At 40.3% G+C, this 26,261-nt stretch overlaps 1 protein-coding gene across 1 annotated transcript; it reads right to left on the bottom strand.

Annotated features, from left to right (window-relative positions):
* Nucleotides 1-21,205: 21,205 nt before the first annotated feature.
* Nucleotides 21,206-25,079, bottom strand: LOC148013940 (uncharacterized). The gene is made up of 3 exons (XM_087667085.1): nucleotides 22,799-25,079; nucleotides 21,694-21,750; nucleotides 21,206-21,588 (listed from the first exon to the last, which is right to left on the bottom strand). The coding sequence occupies exons 1-3, from the start codon at nucleotides 23,664-23,666 to the stop codon at nucleotides 21,548-21,550; spliced, it is 966 nt and encodes a 321-aa protein (XP_087523211.1). The 5' UTR covers nucleotides 23,667-25,079; the 3' UTR covers nucleotides 21,206-21,547.
* Between the last annotated feature and the right edge of the window lie 1,182 nt (nucleotides 25,080-26,261).

Raw genomic sequence — 26,261 nt, 5'->3', positions numbered from 1 at the left:
ACATATCAATAGGGTGGAGCTAACTCCCTAATGAATGATGCAATCAAGAGGCAAGCACCAGGAAGAGTTCAGAGGTATGTGAGAAGTGAGAATGTAAAAATCAAAGCTAAGAATGAGCTAGCAACATAAGCCTCCTTTGATGCCCTAGTGACACTCTTTACAAAAGTCCCCATGGTGACTCAAGGTCCCCTTTCTAATTAGATCCATCCTGGAAATATTAATGACAAGCTACCAAATATAGTCCCATTGCTCATCTTTAAGGGAGAGTACAATGAAAATCATGATCTTCATGTAGCAAAGTTTATGGTAGTGTGTGTAGCTAACAATGCCAGAACCCCCGAGCATTGGTTGGCCTACCACTTTCAAAGGCATGTCGTTTCAATGGTATGAGAGATAAGCAGCATGAACTTTTGGCACATGGGACGACCTCAAGCTAGCCTTCCTCACTAAATTTAGGCATAAAGGTTTCAAAGAGCAGATGCGAGAGGAGTTCATGAACCTAAGTTAGTTCTCTTGTGAATGAGTGGAAGCATATGTCTCTAGAATGGAATCCATATCGAAGAGATGGACCAACCATCACTTAGATAAAGGCATCCATAAGAGACTTTTTCTTAGAGGCCTACAACCAAAAGTTTGTAAGTTTGTAGAAGTGAGAAGACCAATTAATCTACAAGCTGTGGTGGAAGGTGCAAGATTGTATGATGAAGTTGAAGCAAGGCTGTCGATGACCTTAGGAAGGGGAGTCCTGCCTCCTCCCATACCAGGAATGGTATACCTACCAAATGTATTCCTAGGGATAGTTCCCTACCCCTACCCCCAAATGCAAACAATGCCATAGTACAGTGCATTGAATCCATAGTGGCCATAGATGGTAGTACCTCAAATGATGGATCAACCACAATAACAATGGCCTCAAATAGTGCCTCCAATGGCGACCCAACAACAACAGTGGAATCCTACCAAGCGGAACAAACAACCCTCATCTCAACAGGATCTCTGAATCAGAATTAGAATAGAGGACCCTCTAGATTGAATCAACTAGTGTATGTAATAATTACATAGGCTTCCCAAAATCCTACTACAAGTACTCCATGAGGTGAAAATCTGAAGGACTACTTGTCCAATTCAGTCTCGCAAGCATCAAAAAGCAGCTGATGGATGTGATTACAGAATAGCTGTAGAAGCTGAAGAATACCACCAATATATCTACTCTTGTAGGAGGTGGAAGAGATGTGATGTGGTCTAATACATGGTGTGGGAAGTGCCATCAAGTGGGACATTTAGCCACTGAATGTACCCAAAAAACAACCATCCTTGGAGCCTTCTATTCATATTATTTAAGAAAGAACCATATAGAGGACATTTGCTCTCTAAAGGAGATGCATGAAAGAAGAAAGAAAGACGAAAAAACAAGATTTAACTTGCTAGAATCCAAAATGACCATGCAAGACATCAAATCAAAGCCTAGGGAGTTCGATCCTAATTTTGGCCCAAGGAGGTTTCCCTCTCAAAGTTACAGAGGACAACAGCAATCTAGCAATGGCCAGAGATTAGAGGTGGAGTATTACAAACGCAGAGAAAAGGGACATATCTCACCGAACTGCCCAAACCCGAGAAGGTCCATGTACTACAAACCCTTATGCAATCGATGCAAAGGAGAAGGCCACACTGCAAAAGCCTTTCCAAGTCCAACTCTTGTAAAATCTACTCCCTAGACTCAATAGAAGACCCAAGAACCTACTTCCAATTTGGTGGGATTGGAGGTTGCCACAATAACGTGTGCTAAGAAAGGGGAACCATAGTTCCAAAAGAGAACATTCCCTCTACTAAATCAGTGAATTTTAATCTTCCTAAGGAGAAATAGAATATTGCAAAAGCATAATAATGTAGTACAACACCCTATAGTGCCACAAAGAGCTATAGAGAGAGCTGTAGAGACAGGCCTAGAGATCCAAGAGATGGAGGATGCCAAAGTATCTCTAGAAGTAGAAGAAATGCAGATGTTGCTGCCCCTGGAAGAGAAAGGAAAGATAAAAGTGGGCATTGCCCCATTTCCTAATCGATTAGAAAAGCCTATGGATCCCATCAAAGAATGTGACTTGGTCAAAGACCTAGACACCTTCAAACCAAATCTGACATTTCAAAAATTGCTAATGTTGTCTTCTAAGTATCGGAAGAAATCCAAAAGTATACTAACAAGAAGAAGAGGCCTAAGGAGTATTGCTCCCTCAATAGCAACCAAGCCTAACAAACCCCCAGAGTATGTGAAAGAAGTGGATGTGGCTATTGCCTTCCTGGATTCTAGTACCCCAGAGATTGGTATGTGGATTGAAGGATGCTTTATAGTAGACTTATTGATGGATGGAGGTTCATCAGTGAACATAATGATGGATGTGACAATGAAGGATCTAGGCTTGCAAGAAATGCAACCTATGCAGTGGCTTATCAGATTGGCAGCCCAAAGCATAATCAAGTCTTTGGGCATTCTTCCATATGTGAAGACAGCCTTCGCACAAAGAGATTATTGGTTGACCTATCTGGTGGTAAAACCAAAATCCTATGGGACCTCATACCCTATGCTATGCTGGGAAGACCATGGCTTTTTGAAGCAAGGGCAAGGACAACTTGGTTCAAAGGAACCCTAACCCTAGGTAGAGGACCCAATAAAGTGGTGTTGAAGTTGTATGGATCAAAAAAAGTTAATGGATCCACTTTCATTGAAGCCTTAACAGACTCCTCCAATGAAGAAACAATTGGCACATCATGAGACGAAAAAGTCATTAAACACATCTTTCCTAAGTAAACAGAGGCACAACCCCTAACAGTGGGGTACTGTAAGCCAACTCCTGAAAGAAGCAAAGTCTTTGTCAATGGATGAATACCTCTTGCTTGAACCCGAAATGACTTCTAAAGTCGCTTCTAACAGCGAGATAAAAGCATGATGTATTGTTCTCCCTGTTACATGGCCATAACAGAGAGAGAACCTGAAGAGGACGAAGATAGAAGCATGGATGTATTGTTCTCTTCCCTGTTATTGAGCCCCTACAGAGGCTAAAACAAAGTCTGAAGAGGACGAAGATGACACCATATACATAAATTCATTGAGGTGTACCTAGATAACTTTTGTGTCTATAGCCTAATCTGTAAGCATTGAAGACACCTGGAGCAGTGCTTTGACAGATTTCGTGAGTATAAGATCTCTCTCAATCCCAACAAATGCGTTTTTGAAGTCTCTTCAGGATTTCTTCTAGGCCACATCATCTTTGCACGAGGGATAGGAACAAACACTGCCAAGATTAACTGCACCAACCAACCTCAAACATTTGAGGGGATTCCTTGTCCATGTGGGCTATTACAAAAGATTCATTGCACACTTTGTGACAAAGGCAGCCCCCTTGCATAAGCTCCTTAGAAAATATGCAAAGTTCATGTGGATCACTAATTGTGATGAGACGTTCAATACCTTGAAGCATTGCCTGATTAAAGCACCCATCCTGCAGTCTCCTGATTGGACAAAAGAATTCCATGTGCACACTGATGCATCAGTCAAAGGCTTAGGTGCAATCATATACCAAAAATGCTCCTCAAATTTTGATCAACATATCTATTATGCGAGTCGGAAGATAACTGAACTACACAGTGATGGAGCTTGAGTGCTTAGCAATGGTGTTCACCTTGAAAAGTTCCGACACTACCTACTATCGACACACTTCAAATTCTATGTGGACCATGAGGCCCTGTCCTTCTTAATGAACAAAGCAGATATAAAGGGAAGAATGATGAGATGGCTCCTTCTATTCCAGGAGTTCGACTTTGAAGTGGTTACCAAATGAAGTCACACCCATATCCTGTGGCTAATCATCTATCATGAATCCCTCAAAGCAACAAAGAGGAGCACCCATATCCTATCACTAATCATCTATGCTTCCCTTTTTCTAGTTGAAATTGTAACCCCATGGTACGCAGGCATAGCTAAACTCTTGGCAATGCAATAGTATCCCCCTAGTATTTCCAACCATGAGAAGAGAGAAGCTTTTGTTGGAATCAATCCCCTACACCTTGTTAGGTGGAACTCTGTACAAAAAATGTAAAAATGAAGTATTGCATAGATGTGTTTTAGGAGAGAGATTCAAATAGTACTAAAAGCATGCCATGATGAGTCCTCTGGAGGACACTTTGCAAGAGAAGCAATAGCTAGAAAGGCCTTGCTTGCAGGATATTGATGTTGGTTGACTCTCCACAGGATGCGTATGACTACTGCAAATGTTGTGATGCTTGTTAACGAATGGGAAAGCCTACCAAATCTAGTGCTATGCCATTACAACCTATCCTTCCCCTAAATCCATTCGAGAAACGGGGAATCGATTTTGTGAGCCCCATTGATCTACCAACCATAAGAAAATAGAACATGTATATCTTGGTCTGTACGGACTATGTGACAAAGTGGTGTGAAGCCAAAGCTCTCAAGCGGGATGATGGCAACAACATGGCTCTATTTCTATTCAAGAACATTATCACCCATTTTGGCAATCCCCTAGAGCTCCTAAATGACAAAGGTACGCACTTTCTCAACAAGATTATGAAAGAATTAACAGAGCTGTACAAGATCTAATATCGTAAATCTACACCCTATTACCCTGGAGCTAACGACCAAGTCAAAGTTACCAATCACATCCTGTGTTCAGTCGTGGAAAGAGCAATTGCTACACATTGTCATGATTGGGATGATCGACTTACAGAGGCCCTCTAGGCGTACAGAGCCTCTCATAAGATTGCTACAAGATAAACTCCTTTCCAGTTGGTGTATGGTGCAAAAGCTGTCTTCCATGTTGAATTGGAGTTACCCTCTTTGAGCATGGCTATCAAAGAGTTCTTGGGAGATAAGAGTCCTTGCACTGTGGTCTCTTTTACTTAGAATGTCTAGATGAGACTCGCAAGATGGCCTATAATGTATAGAAGCCACACGAGCTCACAGAAAGGCCTATCATGATAGCTTCATCAAGTAGAAAGAGTTCAAGGAAGGTGACTTAGTCCTTGCTTATGATTTGAGATTTGGTAAGTTTCCAAGAAAGCTTCAACAACAATGGATGGGTCCCTATAAGGTACTTTCTGTCAACCCTAATGGCTCTATCCAAGTAGACACAGTTTATGCTTCTGATGATCCCTTCTTGATTAATGGCTATCGCCTCAAGAAGTATTACCCTCCTTGGGGATCCTGGCAATCATTGCCAATAGCTCCTTCACTCCTTGCGCATTGGTCAGTAAAACTTTACCTATTCCTCCTGATAGCCCTCCTGCTTATCCTAATGAGGTGGCCTCATTCTGTTAGCCCCTCACATCCACCTTCCACCCCTCCCTTGCTTCCTTTTCATTTGGTACAACAGAGGTGGTGAGGATGGTTTTGATACATGGTAATCCTACCATTCTCCTCTTTCAAAAGACGAAAAAGAAAGAAAGAAAAAAATTATATCGATCATGAGATAAAAGGACTTTGGCCCCTCCTGTCATGCCGACCTATTCTTGGAGAAAAGGTGGAAACACCCTCAAGAATAGGGAAAAACAAAAAAAAAGAGAGAAAAAAATAAACAAAATCAAAACTGTTATGGGAGAAAATGAAAATTTTCCTTGTTATAATAGGTCTCATTCTAAGAAAAGATGGCACACACCCTTGGATAGAAAGCTCGCTCTGGAAAAGGTGGTAACACCCCGCAGTCCAAGATAGTTGAATTACTAGAAGAACTCTTTTAGAAGCAATTCCAAAGCCACCTCGCTTGGTATGCAGACTTCTGTAACTCCATCAGTGCTTCTAACTCCTACAACAGACGATATTTCTAACGTGCAATCCAAGTACCAGACTTGTTGGCTACCTAGCTAGGTACACCTCTTCATAAAAAATTGATCTGAGTTGACATCATCAACTTGATAAAGCCGATCTTCATCGACAACCTTGAGTGATGTGAGCTTTCATCCTAACTTGATGGGGGTGTGAGTATGGACTGCCCTTTGTAATCATCAACAGAGTGTGAGAATACAGAGAGTGGGGAGAGTGACCAGTTCTTGCCCTTTATTCAAAAAAGAGGTGAGATGTGTGAATAGAGTGTTGCATGCACGGGATGGGTCTCTCAATGCACAAAGCACAAATTGTTTCCTGTGTGCACAACACTATAAGGTTGCTTTTTCTACTACATTTACTGCTCCTTGGCCTTTCTTCTCACACCGTATGTCGGCACCAGTGGGCGGAATGCACTACTACTCCATCAATTGCGGATAAGGTATACAACCTTCGCACAAGTGACAGTGAGGCTTACATCAATGGTGTGAGGAACTTGATTGCCCTCCTATAATCATCAACAGAGAGTGAGATAGAGCGGGGTTGAGTGTGATTGATTTTCCCTTCATCAACAGAGAGGTGAGGATTGAGGGATGTTCCACCAATTGAAGACATGTACGTTCTTGTTTCCCTATGCACACATGAGATGTGTCTTCTCAGTCATCACTATACACCTCACTCTATTTAGTGCACTGCATGACAAGGCTCCTTGGCCTTCCTTCTTGCATCTATGCCAAATGGGTTGGGATGCACCAATGCACCATCAACTGTACACACTAGCATACTCCCTTTGAACCATTCTTCTTGTCAATTTCTAAACTGGGTGTGAACTATGGGTTTCAATCCTTACCATTGAGTGACATGAGTCATGGGGCAAGCGATTGATCTATCATTCCAACATGAGCAACCGTTGAGATTGATGATGTATATCTCACCATCAACAATTCAATCACCAGTTAATCAACAAGCTACCTCCCTAGGTGTTGTTGTATGGTCCCTGCCACATGCTAAAGTAGTGTGGTGTGGCGAGTCGTGGTACCTCCTGCCAACGACTACAAGTCTTCATGAGTCCGTGATAGTTCACCTGACCATTTGCAAATCGAGTCAATTATTTCTAACCCTACCTCTTTTGGTTACAAGATTCGGTAATGTTTTAAGTGTGGGGATGTACATGTATGAGTTGTGCTCAGGTGTTAGGTCCTTGTTGATTAGTCAACCCGATCTATTAAGGTTTTACATGTGGGGATGCATCCCTGTACATCTACTTTACATACCCTCATGGAAACATCCATATCGGATGATTTTAGCATACCATTGTCTCATATTTCCCTAATGTGGTTCCTTCTCAACCCACCTGTCCCATATTCACCCCATCTTGGAGCCATTTCTTGTTTGTTTGGCTTTATCCGTTGTTTTGTCCTTTTTTATGAGAATGCATTATTTATTCCTCAAACTTGACATCAACCTTACAACCCTATTTGTCCCTTCAAATTGGCCATTTTTTCTTTTTATAGCCCTAGTTCTGAACCATGGATCATGAGTTATTAATTTTTGAAGAATTTTTCGCCCATTTAATGTGTTTCCATACAAACACATCTTTTTTTCTTCAAAACTATGATCTGATGTCAGTGCCGTGACCTACACCTTCCCCTTAACATTTTTCTTTTTTATTATCTGTCATTTCGATACACGGTTTGTCTATTATTAATTTTTCAATATTTTCGGATATTCTCACGTGTGTTTTTTGCCTTTTTTCCATGTGAACCTGTCCTAATCTCCTCATAATTTAATTTTGAGTAGATAGCCTTGTCTGGCTTCTCCCTTGCATAATTTTCATTTTTTCTTCATCCTATTCTGGTCCATCAATTTTATGATATTAATTTTTTCGTGAGTTTTATGCCTCTTTTTCCTATTTTTCCCATGTGAACACTCCTTAACACCATTGGAACTACGTTCTGACCCAACAGTCCTACCCACAATTTTCCCTGACATTTTTTCTTTTTGTTACAGACCATTCTGATGCACGGATTTTCTCCTATTAATTTTTTACTTATTTTTCATTTGTATTTTTATTATTTTTTCCATGTGAATGCTCCTTAATGCTCCCGAAACTATGTTCTACCTTACTCATCCTATCCTTCACTTTTTTATGGACATTGAGCTATAGAGCACTTGATTTGAAGTTATAGTGTTCAAGTTATGACAAATCCAAAGATTTGACTTATGGGAAATTCCCATATTCCCTAATATGGTGTTTTGTAGTTTCCCCTCACATTCCAGTTTTTACTACATGCCCATTTAGTGATGCTCCTATATCCTCACCTACTCCTTGAATCTACTTCTATTGTTCAACTTATTCCTTCTGTTTTTCTGGTAGAATCCCTTCATAAATTTCTACTTTCTTTCCCTTGTTTCCCACCCTCCTTATCCCTTCAGATATCTTCCTTCTATGATTTATCTTACCCCATTCTTCACAGTTCTCCTATTATTCCTTTACCATCTCCATCTAATTATATTAATCTTCCTCCACAATTAGTGATGGATACTCCTAGGTATAATAGTGATATCGTCTGTCAACAGTAGTGGACATTGAATGATTCTTTGACAGGACCGGTGTTTAATTGGCCTATCATTCCTGGTTCTTGGGACACCTTTATGCAATGTTCCACTTCTTATCTTCAATTTGCTAGAGCACATGCTTCTTTTGAGAATACTTCTATATGCTTGGCGTCTCATTTTTGTTGGTATCTTGCTTTTATGCATCAACAGTCTCACTTGAATACTAGGAAGAGTATTCCAAACTTAACGATTAATCTAAATGAGGATGTGACTGTTGCTCAGATGGATGTTCTATATTATTTTGCACAAGCTTTTCCTACAAGGTTTATTATCCTATTGGAAAGGATGTGTTGCTTATAGTTTCTTCAAAATGTGCCTTTACATTTTGTGGATGAGAACAAGAGACTGGAACGTCTTAAGCTGACATCTTAAGCTGAGTATGAAGTTCAAGAAAAAATATATTCATCCTACATAGCCTGTTGACACTCTCTTGGATGTACTGATCCTTTTTAATGGAAATCTTTATCCTTGCTCTTCAATTTTAGGGAGCATGTGCCATTTAGACTACATTGTCTTATGTCCATGTGAGTTGTGTATATGTTATATGGTGTATGTGTGGTATTTTATCTCTCTTGCATGGAGTTGAAGATAAAGATGTGGCTGATTTAGAAGATGACTGGGTGGTTTGAGATATTATCTTATGGCAGAAAAAAATCAACCTCTTATATCCTTTAATAGTTTTTCATGCTTTATTGTTTCTAAGCTATGATAATGGATAAAGGTTTTTCCATTTCATTGCATTCTTTATTAGATACAAGTTATGAGTTGGGGTCGTGTTTGGATGGTGTTTATTGAAGATGTTGAAGAAGATCAAGTTAAGCTATATTTTGAACTTATACTCTCTTTTGTCTAGGTTGCCAGGGTGCTCCCTGATTAACTATGGAGATATGTTGAGGGTTGAGATGACTTGATTTTTGGCTTATTTTTGTTGTTTTTGAGGAATGAATGGTTGATTTTTTATAGATTTTGAATTATGATTAGTTGTTTTGAAAGTGTTTGGGAGTATTTTGGATGAGTTTCATTATGTTTTGAAAGCTCATGATGTTTTATAGTGGAGATATGATGTTCTAACATGTTATGTTGATGTCATATTAGTGTATGAATGGTTCTGTTGTTTGGGTCTATTGAGCTTCTATTTTGCTATGTTTTCCTTCTGTATAAGAGGTTAGAATGATTATTTCTTAGTTTTGAGAGTGTTTGGAAGTTTGTTGATTGATTCTTAATGGTTTTTAATTATTTAAGTTGAGCTAAAGGCTTTCTAATGTCTTTTGTTAACCCTCTATCAACCATCTATAGAGCCTCTGTCTTTGTTCTGTTCTGTTCTGTTCTATATGCCTCTGTAAGTGTGATTATGGATGAATGTGTAGCTTGGGGAAGTTTTCCAATCTTGTGAAGAGATAAATATAAGTTCAAAATAGCTCAAAGAAGTTGAAGAAGTAGCTGCTGAAGACTTGAAGTAAAGATTGAAGTGATAGTGACAGTGATAGTAGTGAGCTCTCTGGGGACTGTAGTGACTCTGGTGACCTTTCATACTAGACATACCTCTTGGGAGGGGTATCCATGAACAAAGAGAGGTTATGGATGATTATTTTTTATTATTCCATCGTACTATTGAGAGAGAGTGTGTGTGTGAGTGAGAGATAGCCAAATCTATGCAAAACAATGTACTTATGATGAGTGAGAGATTGTGAGAGAAAGCTATGGAGCCTTTAAAGAAGAATACTATGTGATGATTTCCATTCAAAGTGGTGTATTCTCTTGTATCTTTGTGTTATCTTGATGAATTCTATGAACAATATGAAGAGCATAATCAATTTTGTTCAAGTTAAAGTCGTGGGAGAATTGTTTCTCTGAAGCTGCATGAAGATTTCTTGTTCTTGGAGTGTTTTTCCTTGTTGTGGTCACATCAAATATGAAGAACATGCTTGTTGATGATACAAGATAGATTTTCTTGTAATAGATTCCGTGTTTTCTTGATGTTTCTCTTGGGCCTCCAAGATCTATGAATGCTTGCTGTCCAAACTTTGCTATGGCAAGGAAATTTTCAAATAACATCCAGGCATCAAAATACCATCTCATAAGCATCACATAAGCATTATAAAACTTAATGTATGTTGTCGATAGGGTATTACAGTAGACCCAACAATGAGATAATGGCTAAGCAAGAACTCTTGCAAGAGTGCTCAAGAGTAAGTCATTCAATTCCTGGAAGAATGCCAATGAGTTAGCAAGAAGCAAGGAGCCAACCAATGCTTGAGGCAAGAGTTGTCAATGTAGGGACATGAGGCTCAAAAATAGCACAAAATGTGATATAGATCTTTGGAAGTCGGGAAAAATGCTAAAACAAGTCTTGATGAAGGGAAGGTCAAAACATACCTCACAAGTGAAGGGTTGGGGAAGCCATGAAAGCTTGAAGTGAAGCTCTCTTCTTAGGTTAAAGCAACGATTGATGAAGCTCCTCAAATGCCCACTCTGATACTAGTTAAAAGGTGGAGCAGGAGTGGAAGCAAGAGAGAAGCAAGAGCTATGGAGGTTCAAGCAAAAAGAAGAGAGACACTGGTATGTGGAAACTCTAATAGTCATAATATATGTCTTTCCTTTCCTCATTCTATTGTCATAGTAAGGATAAATAATAAAGTGATAGTGATAGACAACTACCACCTACAATGTATATGTGTGTGGGCCGTAAGTACAAGTAAATGTAGGTGGCTAGGCATAGGTGACCTTAAACCCCCAACAAGATCCTAGTGGGTTGGGCCACATATTTCACCTTGTTGAGGTGTCCATTCAAGATTAAAAATTTCACATCTATATGAAAGAGTAGTTGCCTCTTATGACTAGCCAATACTAGTACCATGTAAATAGTGGTCATCCTAATTGTAGGTGAAAATGTCTCACAAATATCAAATCCTTCTATATATGAGTAGCCTTATGCTACAAGTGGGGCTTTGTACTTTTCTAAGGACCCATCTAATTTGTAGTGGATCTTCCAAACCTATTTTATACCAATTAGTTTCCTATGTTCTGGCCAATCAACCAACTCTCAAGTTTGATTTTTGATGATATTGTCATATACTATGATTGCAAGGAAACTTTCAACTTTGGATAATCAATAGCTTTTTCCAAACTTGTAGAATCCTTTACTTGCATTATCTCAACTAACAATGCTATATTGATCATGTGTTCTAAAGCTCTTCTTTTCTCCTCTATGTTCTTTGACCTTCATGTCCATTAGAAAATGTCTTCTTCTTAAATGTAGGACTTGAATTCTTCTAATCAAAGAGTTGTTTTGCCCATTTGGGAGGTGGCCTCCCTTATAGCACTAAAGCAGGCTCTTGTGGTTGAGAAACTTCATCTTTTGAGAGATCCTCCTTCTTTTTTACAAAAACTTCATCACTTGGTGTAGCCATAGGGTGGGTTACTTTTTTTTAAATGATAACATAGAGGCCCCTTTCTCCTCCAATGCACATGGCTATTACACAAACACCACATCATAACTAGCAATCACCTTCTTAGCCTCATAGTCATATGGTTGGTAAGCTTTAGATTCCTGGGTATACCTAAGAAAGATACATTTCTTGCTTATGGCTTCTACCTGGTCTTTTTCTTATTCAAATATGAACACATGACTCAAATTCAAATATTCTAAATTTTGCAATAGAGGATTTATTGCTAGAGTAGGCCTCTTGAGGTGTTTTTCCCTCTAGCACCTTAGTTTAGCTCTGATTGAGGATGTATACCCAACAACATACATTGTGCCATCTCCATGATAGTACAGTTGCATCACTCCATGACACTATTTTATAAGGTGTGTAGGCTATTATGAGTTGAGTTTTGATGGCATTTTCAAACTCATTGGTAGTGAAATCCCCTCCTCTATCACTATGAAAGTTTTTCACTTCTTTCCACTTTAATTTTCTACAAGCTTAAGCCATTGTTTAAACTTGCAAAAAGCTTCAGCCTTATCTACAAGCTTAAGCCATTGTTTAAACTTGCGAAAAGATTTAGCCTTAGCTTGAAGATAATACACCTAGGCCATTCTATTATGATTATTAAGAAATAGCATAAAATAGAAAGATCCTCCCAAATCTTGAATAGTCAGCTTACCACAAAGATTAGCATGTGCTAGCTCAAGAGGAATCTTTGCCTAATAGCTTCTCTATTTTTGGAATGACCTCCTCTTTTTCTTGTTCATATTTCACCAAAGTTAGGTAAGTGTGTAATCATCCTAATATTTTGCATTTCTTTGAGCACAACAAAGTTTATGTGACCGAATCACTCATACCAAAGCTTAAATTCTTCTTAATCTAAGGCACATAAAGTACATCTAAAAGTCTCTTAGATTCTCCATTTAATATAAAAAATGAAATAATACATGTTTCTTCAATTGGGCATTTTGCATTATTCCCTACTATCATAGTGATACATTCTCTTAGAGGCCTTAAAAAACTATATCATTCTTTCTTATTGGTCATGTGACAAGATGCTTCACAATCTAGCACCCAAGATTTATGTACCTTTGATGTCTAAGTTACGGAACAAACCTCTTCAATCACTATGAAAAGGTCCAACTCACTTCAGAAGTGTTCACACAATAATGGAGCTTTCCTTTGAACTTCATCTTCCACCCTTCTTCTTCTCACCTTTAGCTTTAATATTTGCTACACACACACACACACACACACACACACACACACACACACACACACACACACACACACACACACACACACACACACACACACACACACACACACACACACACACACACACACACACACACACACACACACACACACACACACACACACACACACACACACACACACACACACACACACACACACACACACACACACACACACACACACACACACACACACACACACACACACACACACACACACACACACACACACACACACACACACACACATGAATATAGCATCTCCACCATTTCTTCCATTATGGCTATTTAGCCACAACTCCTCTTCCAATAACATGGCACTAGACTCCTCAACAATGTTTGTACATGTGTATTCAATGTTGTGACTAGGCCATCTTACTTGGGGGGCAAAACTTGGATGCATCTCCTAACAAGGGGTCTTAGTCATCTTTGTTATCCCAACCATTGCTATTTGGTCATGTAGACTCTAAATCCATGTTATGAAGAACTATGCTACTTTTCCATCAAAAATCTTTTTTAGCTAATTTTCAGATTTTGAATCATAGTTTGGTTTCATGACTCATATTGACATCTCAATAGATCCTAAGCTTAGCTAGCTTTGGATGTGTGTTGAATGAGAATGAGAACAAAGTCACATGTACTTGTGATGATGGTGGAGACTGCGTATGCATTTCTTTATTTCTAGACTTGAAGAAGAGTTGGATCAGGTGGAATTTAGTTTGTTAGGATTGTAGGATCTAGGGTTGCAACTGGTTCAACATTAATCTCCAAAACTATATTCAAGAGATTAATCCAAGATGGAACTAATCTTGAATTTCCATAAGTTATGTTTTGTTCCATCAAGTTTAGCTTCCATGAAGGTGGGTGGATGAATTTGTAAGGTTTGCATTGGTGCACCCATATTGTTGTCCCCTACGTAATTGCTATTGCTACCACTAGTTGACATCACTTCTAACCTTCTCGACAACAAACATTGAGTTTTCATGTACAAAGTTCTTACATTGAGTGCTTGGTGCTATGATATCATGTAAGAAAATAGAGTTTAAGGAAAGATAACAAGGAACACAAGTACAAGAGAGAATAGGAGGGAATACAAAGTATTTTTCCTTTTTTACCAAATGGATACAACTAATGGTTGAAGGCTTTGTCCCTTCACGTGCTCCTATGAGCTTTACTAGTGATCTAAACATATGTTGGATGGATGATAGTGAGTGCAAAAGGTATGTAACAACTTTTGCAACTTTTACAACATGCTCAATAGTTATTTTATATTTATATATACAACAACCTTATAAAGAGGTCAACATGGTAGGTGAGAGAAAGGTGGACCAATAAAGTGAATAGTAGATGCATCCATAAAGTGGATGATAGGTTGATATATAAAGTAGATGGTATGTGGATTAGATCTATAAAGTGGATGGTAGGTGAGGAAAATTTTGGATCCATAAAGGAGGATCCATTAAGGTGAGAGGGAGGTGGGTGAATAAGGTTGTTGGGAGTAGGATATTAAATATCCTCCATCAACATGTAGGATATTAAATCTCATCCAACATGGTTCCCCTTAACTCACCACTCACATGTTTCACCTCAAGTCTCTATATCCACATGGTCCATCCCAATCGCCACCACCCTAGAATGTTCCCTAAATTCCCATAACTCATCACTCAATGCCAATACCATTAATTCTTTCCCACCTAAACCAATGGTCAAGTCCACATAGGCCATCTCATTACCATCTAGTCTTCAAGGTTGGACCCCTTCTAGTGTCTAAATTGGGAGCCCAGACAATGCCGAATGTCATCATGGCTTCTCCTCATATGGGGACCTCACAACATTTGACACTTGGATCATAAGCATGTGACTTGAGAGGTGGGTATTTGATTGACTTCCAACTCCCATTAGAAAGTCCATCTTGGTGACTTGCCACGTGGAGCCATAATTACTTTTTACATCATGCAAGGTGCCTTCATCACTACCAATGAGAATGTAACTCATGACCTTAGGTTTAAGACACCATTTTACTACCACTTGAGTGACCAAGATTTGGCAAAGTATACAAACCTTTTGGATTTGGCTTTTGTGACTTTGGATTGTACTCAACTCGATATGTTTCTCATCTAACTTCCAATGCTTTGGGATTTGTTAATATTGGACTCAAAATTCATCTCACAAATTTGAATTCTGTCTAGCTAGGACACAAAATTTGACAACACAATACAAAATTTTATCAAAATCACACATGAAATATATTCTTCAACTTACAACTAGTGATTTTGAATCACCCTTATGTTAGCCAGGTTTACTCTAAATCTTCAAATGGGTGCCTTCCCATGGCCTAGACCAAAATTTTGGTGCAACTTGATCAGTTACATGGATGAATTTTTACTAGGAAAGAAATTGAGCAAAACTACAAATAAGAAACAAGGGTATGCACTCATAGGGAATGTCAAAAAGTAAATTATACTTAGATTACAATTATATATGAGATGGCTAGAATTATGGAGTAGATCTAACCAAAAAAATATTCTAACTATTAGCTTGATTTGACCAAGTTTAAACATAAATGTTGCTCCTTTAATGTGGAAGTTATGCTTTGTCTACCATCATGTAGAAAGGAATCTTGTGCCAAAACTAGCCAATTTTGCCCAAGATTTAATAGTTGTTGGAATCTCATTGAAGGGGATGCAATGGCAATGGAGAAGGAGAAAAGGAAGATGCAGGAGAGATGAGCACACACAATGTAGGTGCTGTGCAAGTGAACTGACAACCTTATTGCACTATCATATTATATATGAACAAAGAATGGGCAGTCATAGTGTACATGAGCAGGCCCAGAGGCCTTTTACCCCAACAACCTCCCACTAAAAGGCCAATGTGGCTGGGGAGTGAAAACAAAGAAAAGAAAAAAAAGACAAGGTGAGGAATCATGACATCTCACCCAACACCCAATCGAAAAGTGGGATGTGGAAGAAGTATCGGGAACCTCTACAGAAAAAGAGTCAAGAATCCCCGAGTCCATGACATCTAGGAGATAAGTGATCCCATAGCTCCATACAATGGAGCAATCCAAGAATGCTTCTCATGAAGCAAGCACAACTCATCAGTGCACAATTGTAAAGCATCAGAGTCATGCATAGCATCACCTAGCACATACAAGATAGTGGAGAGCAGTCAAACTCTCTAGAGTCAATCATTGAAAGAGAGTGAACATCTTGGGCACTCGTCCAACGGGGTCTCAAGACTACATGTGGCCTCAGTGAAGTAGAAGACTGACATATGGCTAGCTGTCCAGCCTGCAAAACTACAAGAAAATGGCTCTCATGAACCTAAAAGGGGCCTAGCAATTGACCATCAACATCCTGACCCTGATTGCTATGCATAGCTATGTCATTTGGGCCAATAAGTGCCTCATTTTTAGCATAAACAACTTGTTGTAATGGCACTATAGCTGTTGTAAAATCAGCCATAAAACGTACTGAATGCTCATCAAGAGGCATGAGAGGTGTCTGCGTCTCATAGAAGATAGCATGATGACTGCGTATAACCTACTGGGTATCCAAATCCCATAATTTGTAGGCCTTAAAGTCACCATCTCCATAACCAAGGAGGCTACATCTACGTGACATAGGCTCATGTGCCATACGTACAAATGCCTGGCAGCCAAACATCCTCAAGTAATCATAGGAGGGTTGCATGCCACTTCATGCCTCATGGGGTGTAATACGATCCAAGGTCAAGCACGACGTCCTGTTAACCAAATAGATTGCCATCATAAGGGCCTCAGCCCAAAATCCATACGACAACCCAGCTGTGGTAAGCATAGAAGCAACCTTTTCTTGTAAGGTCAGGCACATGCCATGAGCAATCCCATAATACCATGGGCACAAGAAATCAATGCCATACTAGTGACAAGAGGTCTGAAAGCTAAGAGAGAGAGCATGACTCTCATAATTCATCTGCAAGCACCTAGGCCTGCTACCAACAGAATCCATAAACCTGTCAAGAATAACTGTAGCATCCTCAATCTGCACCAAGGGAAAAGCCCAAACACGGTGGGTAGCATGATCAAAAAAGGTCACAAAGTACGACACTCCATGAAGTGACTAGGAAGGCATAGGTCCATATACTACACAATGGAGAAGATCTAGAGGAGCATGCCTCGTATGATTGCCATAAGCCAAGGGGCCTTTGCAAGGACCAAGAGTACAATCAGGGCAAGCATCAAGATTTGTAAGTGACATAGGAGGCAACAATGAGTCTAAACGAGATAAGATCTCCATCTCTCTGTGGTGCATATGGCCTAGGCAATAATGCCATAACAATGCACGTGGTATCCGGATAACTGCAACCATAGAATCTCCCACATGAGAGACATACACTCGGTAATGAGAACCAACTCTAGAACCTCTGACCAAAACCAAGCAACCACGACAGATCTTCCATGACCTGTCCTGATGAAGAGAAATAGTATATCCTACATTATGCAACTGGCTGACAAAAATCAAGCTCTTCCTGAGCATGGGAACATGTAAAACATCCCTGAGTATAAGAGAAGTCCCATTAGGCAAAGCTAGGTATATATCCCATGTACCAACAATAGCATAAGACTGCTCAAGGCCCAAATCAATACATCCGTCAACCTCCGTGTAAGAAGAGAACCATACTCTATGAGGGGTAACATGACAAGATGCCATAAAGTCCAAAAGCCAATCAAACGCATAGGCTTGATCACTAAGCAAGTAAGCTGTAGGGAAACAAGATGACAGGAGTACATGCGCAACTGCATCATCATGGGTAACTGCATGTACCTCACCACTAGTAAGAGTGGTAACACCTGCTGCATCTATTGTATCTTTAACTCTCTGCTCCCGTCTCTATCTCTGCTGCTCTCTAATCCGTCTAAAGCATTTTCTTTGAGCATGTCCAAGCTTCCCACAATGGAAGTTAACATCTGAAGTAAAAGAACCTGTAGAAGACGACAAGGAATCCAAGTCATTATGAATAGGGCTATCCATAGCATCCACGGAGCTCAAGCAGTCAAGGGCTATCCCAATGGAGGGAACCTGCTCATAAAGACAATTATTTGCAAGTACATTAGTGGTTGAAGCATGCTACAAAGGCTCATGAAACCTCAACAAACGGGAGGACATAAAGGCATCAACCAAGGATGCAAAAGCTCCCACATGAAAAAGAGTCGTAGCCAACTGCATGACATAACCAACCACAATACGATAAAGCATAAGACATCTGTCATAAGAGCATATGGTATTCAACCATGAAATCAGCCCATAACCGTAATGGCAAACATGAATCTGCAGTACATCAAACCACATAGTAGCATCCAAGTCAATATAAGACCGGTATAAGTGGCATAAGTTCCTGCAATGGTCAAGCTCCAAGAGAAGCCCAAGTATCTGTACAACAACATCCAAATAAGTGGCTTTGTAAAGTACATGACAGTAGACAAAGTGCATAGCCGGGTAAGCATCAAGAGCAATTGCTCTTTGACTTGTATGAGCAAAAGCAACCCAACTAGCATAGAAGCTAGGCAACACAGAAGCAACAAAGCCATAACTGCTAAACCCAAGCACTGTCTCAAGAAGTCTAGTGATCAAGGAGTAACCCACAAAGAACCAAGCATCAATGAGCAATGAAATCTCAATAACCAACTGCCAAGACAATGGAACAAGCACTGCTCAAAACATGTGTTTGCCTCATCCAAGTAAATCCAAGATCCATAATCGGGGCATTAAGGGTCAAATAGCATCCAAGCTGTGTAAGTGATAAGCCAACCAAATGCAAACTGCTCCACAAAATTCTCAAATGCAAGTCGATTCAAGCCCAAAAATTTTCCATACTACAACCATTTTCCATACTACAACCAAACCCAAGAGCATCCACATCAGACATCGGTCTCATAATGGGTAGCACGGGGTATGAACCTTGTCAAATGAAATGCCAGTTGCAAAGAAAATGATAGTGAACCAAGAATTAAGCTCTACTATTTGCTCAACAAGCATCCGGGAGCATAAACATCAAAGTGACATCATCCAAATACATCAACATATCATCCTGAGTAGTCGAGAGCACCCGTAGACCATAGGCATAACCAAACTAGAAGTAAAATAATCTGTCAACCAAGGTAGCATAAATCCCAACCAACAACGAAGTGTCCGCATCCAAATCAAGGCTCAATAGCTCTCAAATAGCATATCCGGGCATAAACCATGATGGCCAAGCATCAATACATCCAACAGGATACCCGAATGTCAACAAAGAGCATTATGCATAAGCCATCCCTGATAAAACCTTACTGCCCAAACAATGTAAAACAGTTCCCTACATAAATTGAGCTATGGAAGCTCAAACCAAGTCCCAAAGCATCTCAAAACATTAGGCAAACATCCCTAAAGCATTTGGGCATCAAATACCAAGCCTTGGGAGCATCACATAAGCTAAGAGCATAACATTTTCTTGCAATAAATCAACTCAGATCTGTTACAGAAAATTCAGTGATCAGAATTTGGTAGATTTGACATCACCATTGCGTCCCGAGCATGCCAAAACCCCAAATTAGACTCTTACCTTGCCTAAATCGGGTTTCGGATGACCGAGATATGAGAAAAAATGGGATTTTTAAGCCAGATTTTGAAACAAATGCAACAAAAAGGTGAGCTACTACTGTGGGGCCTGCTGGTTATGCTGAGGATATGGGGGAAAACGGGGGCATACAAGGTGCCCAATGAAGCCAAGGAACACCTACAAAGAGCCTATGAGGGCTGAGGAGAGATGGGAGATGAAGTCTTACCTTGGAGGGAAGAATTCATGGCTAGCATTGAAGCTCCAAGCTCTAGGTCTTCAATCCAGACTGAAGTAATGCCGGGCCAAGTTCCACGATCAAGCTCTAATCCAAAGCACTTGATACCAGTTGAAGAGGTTGTAATGGAAGTGGAGAAGGAGAAGAGGAAGATGCGGGAGAGATGAGCACACACAATGTAGGTGTTGTCTAACTGAACTGATAGCCTTATTGCACTGTCATATTATATATAAATAAAGAATGGGCGGTCATAGTGTACATGGGCAAGCCTAGAGGCCCTTTACCCCAACACTCATTTGATTGCTTATTTTGCGATTGAAACTAAAAATGTTTTTAAGCGATGGAACTGAGATGTCATTAGAACACTTGGGAACCTTTAGGGCTTCATGGGTACCAATGTAAGTATGGAACATTGCCGATTGGTTCTAATCAATCAAATCCAAAAGGTTTATGGTTCACAAGGTGTACAAGTATTAGATAAACATATGGAAGTTATCATTTGACAATTGACATCAAAAGTGGTATTATAATACATTATGGACTTCTTGAAAAGTGGAGCATGAATTGTATAGGACCTCTATAAGGCACCAAGACATGCAAATTCCTTTTAGCTTTGGATTACATGACTAAATGGCATGAGACCATGGCACATTATTAATGCAAGTCCCGGGTATTATAGTTAACCATACGAGATTGGATGGATTTTGTACTTTTCAAACCAAATTCAACAACATGGGAATCTCCATTTGTGGTGAAGGAGGCTTACACCAGTGACATATGTTTCATGCGAGACATGTGTAGCCCATCAAACAAGAGTGGGTGGTTTAGGGATAAAGAAGTATTTAACTAAGATTACTTAGGTGTTGAAAGGTTTATTCGCATTTGTATTCTGAACTAGAGGGGTTTCAAATGATGGTAATGGAATAAGTGCAACTTATAGCATACACTAGCCTTGACGCTAGTGTCCATGAGATGCTATAAACTAAATAGCCATGATCCTAGCATCCATGAGATAGTAGATACCAAGTGCCCAAAAGCCTTAAATTGTATGCCACTTAGACCATTACTGTATAATGTAACATCTTTTCTAAGTCAAGTGCATGCAAAGCAACATGAAAAAAAAGAAGAAAAAATGCATGTATTATCCACATGACATGTATCCTTTTCATAGAAACTTCTCCTGTCTACTTGACAATCATCCATTCTTCATGTGTACATAATATATGTATTATTTGCATATAAAATGACTACCACAACTTATAGATATGCTTCCTTATTATTTAATGCTTATATATTGAGATCGATCCTCAAAAAGCATGGGTGTTGGAAGAAGGAAAAACCTTTGAAAGACTTGAATAGTTAGCACAATCTTTCTTTTCTCTCTTTGACATCTCAAAAGTGTCCATTGCTTAACTTGTCAAACTAGCCATATAGACTAAGTGAAGTAAATGCATGGACCATGGGATGATATAAAAAACTAGGACTCATCATACAAAAAGAGTATATACAATGGAGAAGTGAATTTGAGCCCTTAGGCCTTGTTGGCGATTTCATCATGCTTTTGCAAAAGAACTTGGACTACCATGTCAATACCTCAGATATACAACATGAAAAAGTAGGCAATCATGCTAAAACCTGCACCATAAGAACAGTAATTACTAGTGAAAGATATGCAATCACACATACCCCTCTCTCTTTCTTGACATATATTAACAAAATAAATGTAGACTCTCTTTTTACCTAAAGTCCAGAGCATTGGATGAAGCAATAGTTGTAGGTTGCTCGTCCCAATATTGGCTGTTTTGGCAATAGGTCATGTGGGTTAGTTCAAAAATTTTAATGCCAACTAAGTTGAAATCCAATTAAAAAAACATTTCTCCACATTATACCATCCCCACACATAATCCCTATGTTTGATGCAAGTATAGACCACATCTTGTTATGAAAAGAGGTCCATATATTTGTGCCATAGGCTTAGCACAAACATTTCCATAGAAAGCATCACACTTCAATGACATGTCCAAATCAATTGGACCATAAAAATGAGAGTAAAAGAATACTAAAATAATAAAGCAAGATCAACTAGCATTCCTTGTATGCTTGGAATATTAGGGTGTCTTCATAGTGGCTTCATGCAATAGCTGCTAGGGCCATAAAGATTGCTTGGACAAGGTGTGTGAGAGTTGGGGAAATAACTAAAATGCTTCACATACAAAGGAGAGTAAGAGAAGACTAAAAACATCATACATACCTTCATGATAGTTCATATTGACATATGGACAATAGGTTATACATACCTTGTCCATATGGACAACTTAAGAGGAACTTGGTAGGTATTGTTTATATAAACATGTACACATAAGAAGCCAGCCATACAATGTTCAACATAGTAAGCTTTTGCTTGGGAGGCATCGCATACCTAGCTAGGTGTGTTTGGGGGCTTGCGGCTATCACCCAAATTTTTGCTCTTTTCCCACATGGGAAAAAAGGCTATTTTCCATTGTTTTTCTCGATAGTGTTCAACATCAATAGTAGTCCCCTCTCTCCAACTTGCACCTAGCTAGGTATGCAGCCCCTCTTCAACAAAAGCTCATGATATTTTGTTGCAATTCACAATACGGGAATTATAATAAGAATTTTTAAAAACTTCAAATGGTAGCCCCTTGTCTCCAAGTGCACACCTAGCTAGGTATGCGGTGCTTCTCGGTGTGGAAGTTCATGCTATTATCTTAATCACAATGTGGGAACTATAGTGGGAATTAGGTTGAAACTTCCTAGTGTGAGCACACTAGTACTAGTAAAATGGGTAATCTAGACAAACAGAAAAGTCGGGACTCGTGCATACCTCCTCCATAGCATTGTGTAGTAGTGTTCACCCCTGCCGAGCATACGCACACGAAACCATACATATTGAAAGCACAGACACCGTTGCTCTTCTGACAGGCCTGGCAGCTCGCGTAGGAGGCCGATTCGTCATAGTAGAACTTGAGGGCGATGCCATAGGACCATGAACCCGGGTTCTGATAGGTGGCAGGGGGAGGCCCCTGCCCATAGCTGATCTCAGGACCGAAGCTGTACACGCTTGTGTAAGTCGCGCACTGCAGGAGAGCCAGATTGATCTGATATGGCGGATTGCTCAGCTGGCTGCTCGAGTACACACAGCAGCTTGATGTGGGCCCCTCCTCAGGTAACCCTATCTGGGTCACAGCAGAGCAACTGTACAGGCTCTGGCAGATCTGTGTTCCGGCCGGATTGCACAGCGTGCTCAGCGAATTGTACACCGCTGACGCGGACGAGCACCCCAGGAGCACAAATGTGTCACCGGCTGGCGCAAATGGCGAGCCCACCGGCAGCCCGAAGCTGTTGCTGTACTGCATCCGGCTGCAGGTCGACATTGTTGGATCTTGGATGATGATGATGTTGTTGGTGTAGTCCACAGATTGGATGTAGTAGTAGCCTGTGGGGGTGTACAGCTGCAGCTTCCCTTTGGTGCAATTGATGTAGTTCTCAAAGACCGGACTACCGCAGCCTCGCCCTGTGCCGAACGGGTACATGACTGGGACGTTGCCGCACACGTTTTGACATGATGTCCAAGCATAAGCAAGGGGAAGAGCACAGAAGCATGCAAGATAGATGTAGGACAGCAAGGCTAACATGTTGTGAAGGTGATTCAGCTCAATGACAGGCAGTGCCAGAAGCTTTTGGGCTAACATGTTGTGAAGGTGATTCAGCTCACTGACAGGCAGTGCTAGAAGCTTTTGAGACACTAATAGATGTGGAACCAGCTCAAATTGTGTGACAATGTACTACTGGGCAGGCCTGCTTGAAGAATGAGAACATGATGCACTTCTCATGCATCAGCCATTGATCCTATGCTTTGTGTTGGAGGTAGGATATGTTTGATGTACAAGTAAAACTCTCCATAACCAGCAGTAAAACTTGGATCTCATGGAGGGCTGTGCTATTGATTGTGGCAAAACTTGTCATCCCTTTAAGAAAAGGGAAGAGAGGAAGGTGGAGCTGATTTTTACTTTATTTGGTTGTGTTGCCTCCTTTTCTTCTGTTTCTTTAGTGAGTTTGTGAAGTCACTCAGTTGTATTGTTGTGGAGAACAGCTAATTCAAACAAAAGGATGTTTCCATTGCTGGAAGAATTATTTGGCAAAAGTTTCATGCTTTTGTCGCCGGCCTACTTATAGCCCAAGACATAGTACTGGAATCTTTTCAGCGGAGGTCAAGCCTTGGGCTAGATCAACCCTCTGGGAAAATACTATTTCTACCTTTTTGGTATGGATCATGTCCAATAATAAACTTTGTATGATTGCATGCTTTAGATATTAAATGCATACAATACCAACTTGAGCACGTATTGCCGTAATACACTTGTTTTCTTTGTTTCCTTTGCATCTATGGCGATGCTATGAAGGTACCTGTCAGAGATTCCAGTGCTCGGCCAACCTTACTCTTAGGTTCCTCTTTAGTCTCTTGGGTAGGATAATCAACAACATCAACTGTTTGTTCTCAGCAAATATTCAAGTGACAATTGTAAGATTTTAAGGTAGTAATCCATCAGATCTGATTGGGTTTGTAGGCAGTAATTCACCAGATCTGATTGTTCAAAAAGTAGTCTAATTTCATAATCTCAAGGCCTTCTGATCTGCAATCAGAAATGTAATCTGCAAGGACAGCACTGGCAAATGGACTGCAACAGCCCGCTCCTTGAAATATACCTAGGTGTATGTTGTTCATTCTTTCTGCATCGATGCATTACACAGGAAGCTTCGAAGTTCGACTGCCTGTTTGAATGAATTTCAGGATCGTTTGTCTGACTCTCTACCTGGGGAACTACCACCGAAAAGGCCAAAGGATCATCCCATTGCTGATTTTTGGGACATTAACATCTCTCTCTCTCTCTCTCTCTCTCTCTCTCTCTCTCTCTCTCTCTCTCTCTTTATTCTCTGCAAAGCCCTCTTTGTGCCTTTGACCTCTGCAATCCCCTGAAAAAGGAAAAGAACATGGAAAAGAAAACAAGAGAGATCACATACGATACACTCAATTGTGTGGCAAGTTGCAACCTCCTCTCTCTCTCTCTCTCTCTCTCTCTCTCTCTCTCTCTGTGTCTGTGTGTGTCTCTGTTGCGTGTCTGAGTGTACCGACCGACAGAAATAAGGGCCAAAGAAAGGGTTTGTCTTCTTTCATTCTCACACGATCTGCCAGTGTGATGCACGCACCTTTCGTCATCAAATGAGCCATTTCTCTGATGCTCTGGAGTCTGAGTCTCTTCAAGGACACACGTGAGCCTTGAGGCAAGTGATAGTTCTATTTAAAATTCTTAAAGCGAGAGCTACACGTAAGTTGTAATACAAGAGGCCTTGGCACCGTCAGTAGGTGGCCCCATAGGCCAGGAATTAAATGTCTGCAGAAATTACAACCATGCTCGAGTACAATAATCCTTTTTGTCGTGAAAGCGGCATTAACATTAGCAAAAGTAGTGGCACATTCTTATCACCAGAGTTCAAGAAAAACATTTTTTACAGCCAATACAAAAACCTTTGGATGTGTCGACTTGTAAAATTTTTTTGAACCTTTAAGTTAACAAAAATATTGACTAAAATTTCAAGTTATTTTACATTTGAGCTTATAATTTAATTGTCAAAAATCTTGTACCGAAAGATTCTACATTCTAAAAATTTCACTAGGGGACAAAGGGCAAGCCATCGTTGAAGCAAGATGGAGGAGTCGTAGATGGAGATGGAGGGGGAGGAGGAGGAGGAGGAGCTAATGAAGAAGTAGGTTGCTAGAGGAGGACCAAGGAGAAGGAGTCGAAGATGAAGATCGAGGGCAAGGAGGAGGAAGAGTTGAGCCGTTGGGACATTGGGCCATCGAAGGAGGATCAATGAGGAGCCGAAGATGAAGATGGAGGGTGAGGAGGCCACTGGATGCTAGGCCATTGGAGGTAGGGCAGCATGCCATTAATGGAAGATGGAGGAGGAGGAGTTGAAGATGGATATGGAGAGGGAGGAGAAGGAGCTGAAGAAGAAGCAAACCTAGCATCTGGAGGAGCCAAAGATGAAGATGGAGGGTGATGAAGATGAGGGAGAGTAGAGGAGAGGAGATGAAGATGGAGGGCAATGAAGAGGAAGACACAAGCGATAGATGATGGAGGTGGAGAAGTTGGACTCAAGGAGTCAAATGAGCTAGAGCTTGGAAGATTAAAAATACCAAGGACTCAAGGAGATTGGAGTGAAAAAACAATTTGAAAAAATGGTCATGACTTACAACTCACTTTAGATGCTGGCCACCCTTCCCA

This window comes from Lygodium microphyllum, chromosome 25 (assembly GCF_053477565.2).
Source record: "Lygodium microphyllum isolate KBCC chromosome 25, Lygodium_microphyllum_v1.1.10, whole genome shotgun sequence".
Classification (NCBI taxonomy): Eukaryota; Viridiplantae; Streptophyta; class Polypodiopsida; order Schizaeales; family Lygodiaceae; genus Lygodium; species Lygodium microphyllum.
The sequence above is the reverse complement of the archived record's forward strand: the minus strand, read 5'-3'. Positions and strand labels throughout refer to the sequence as shown.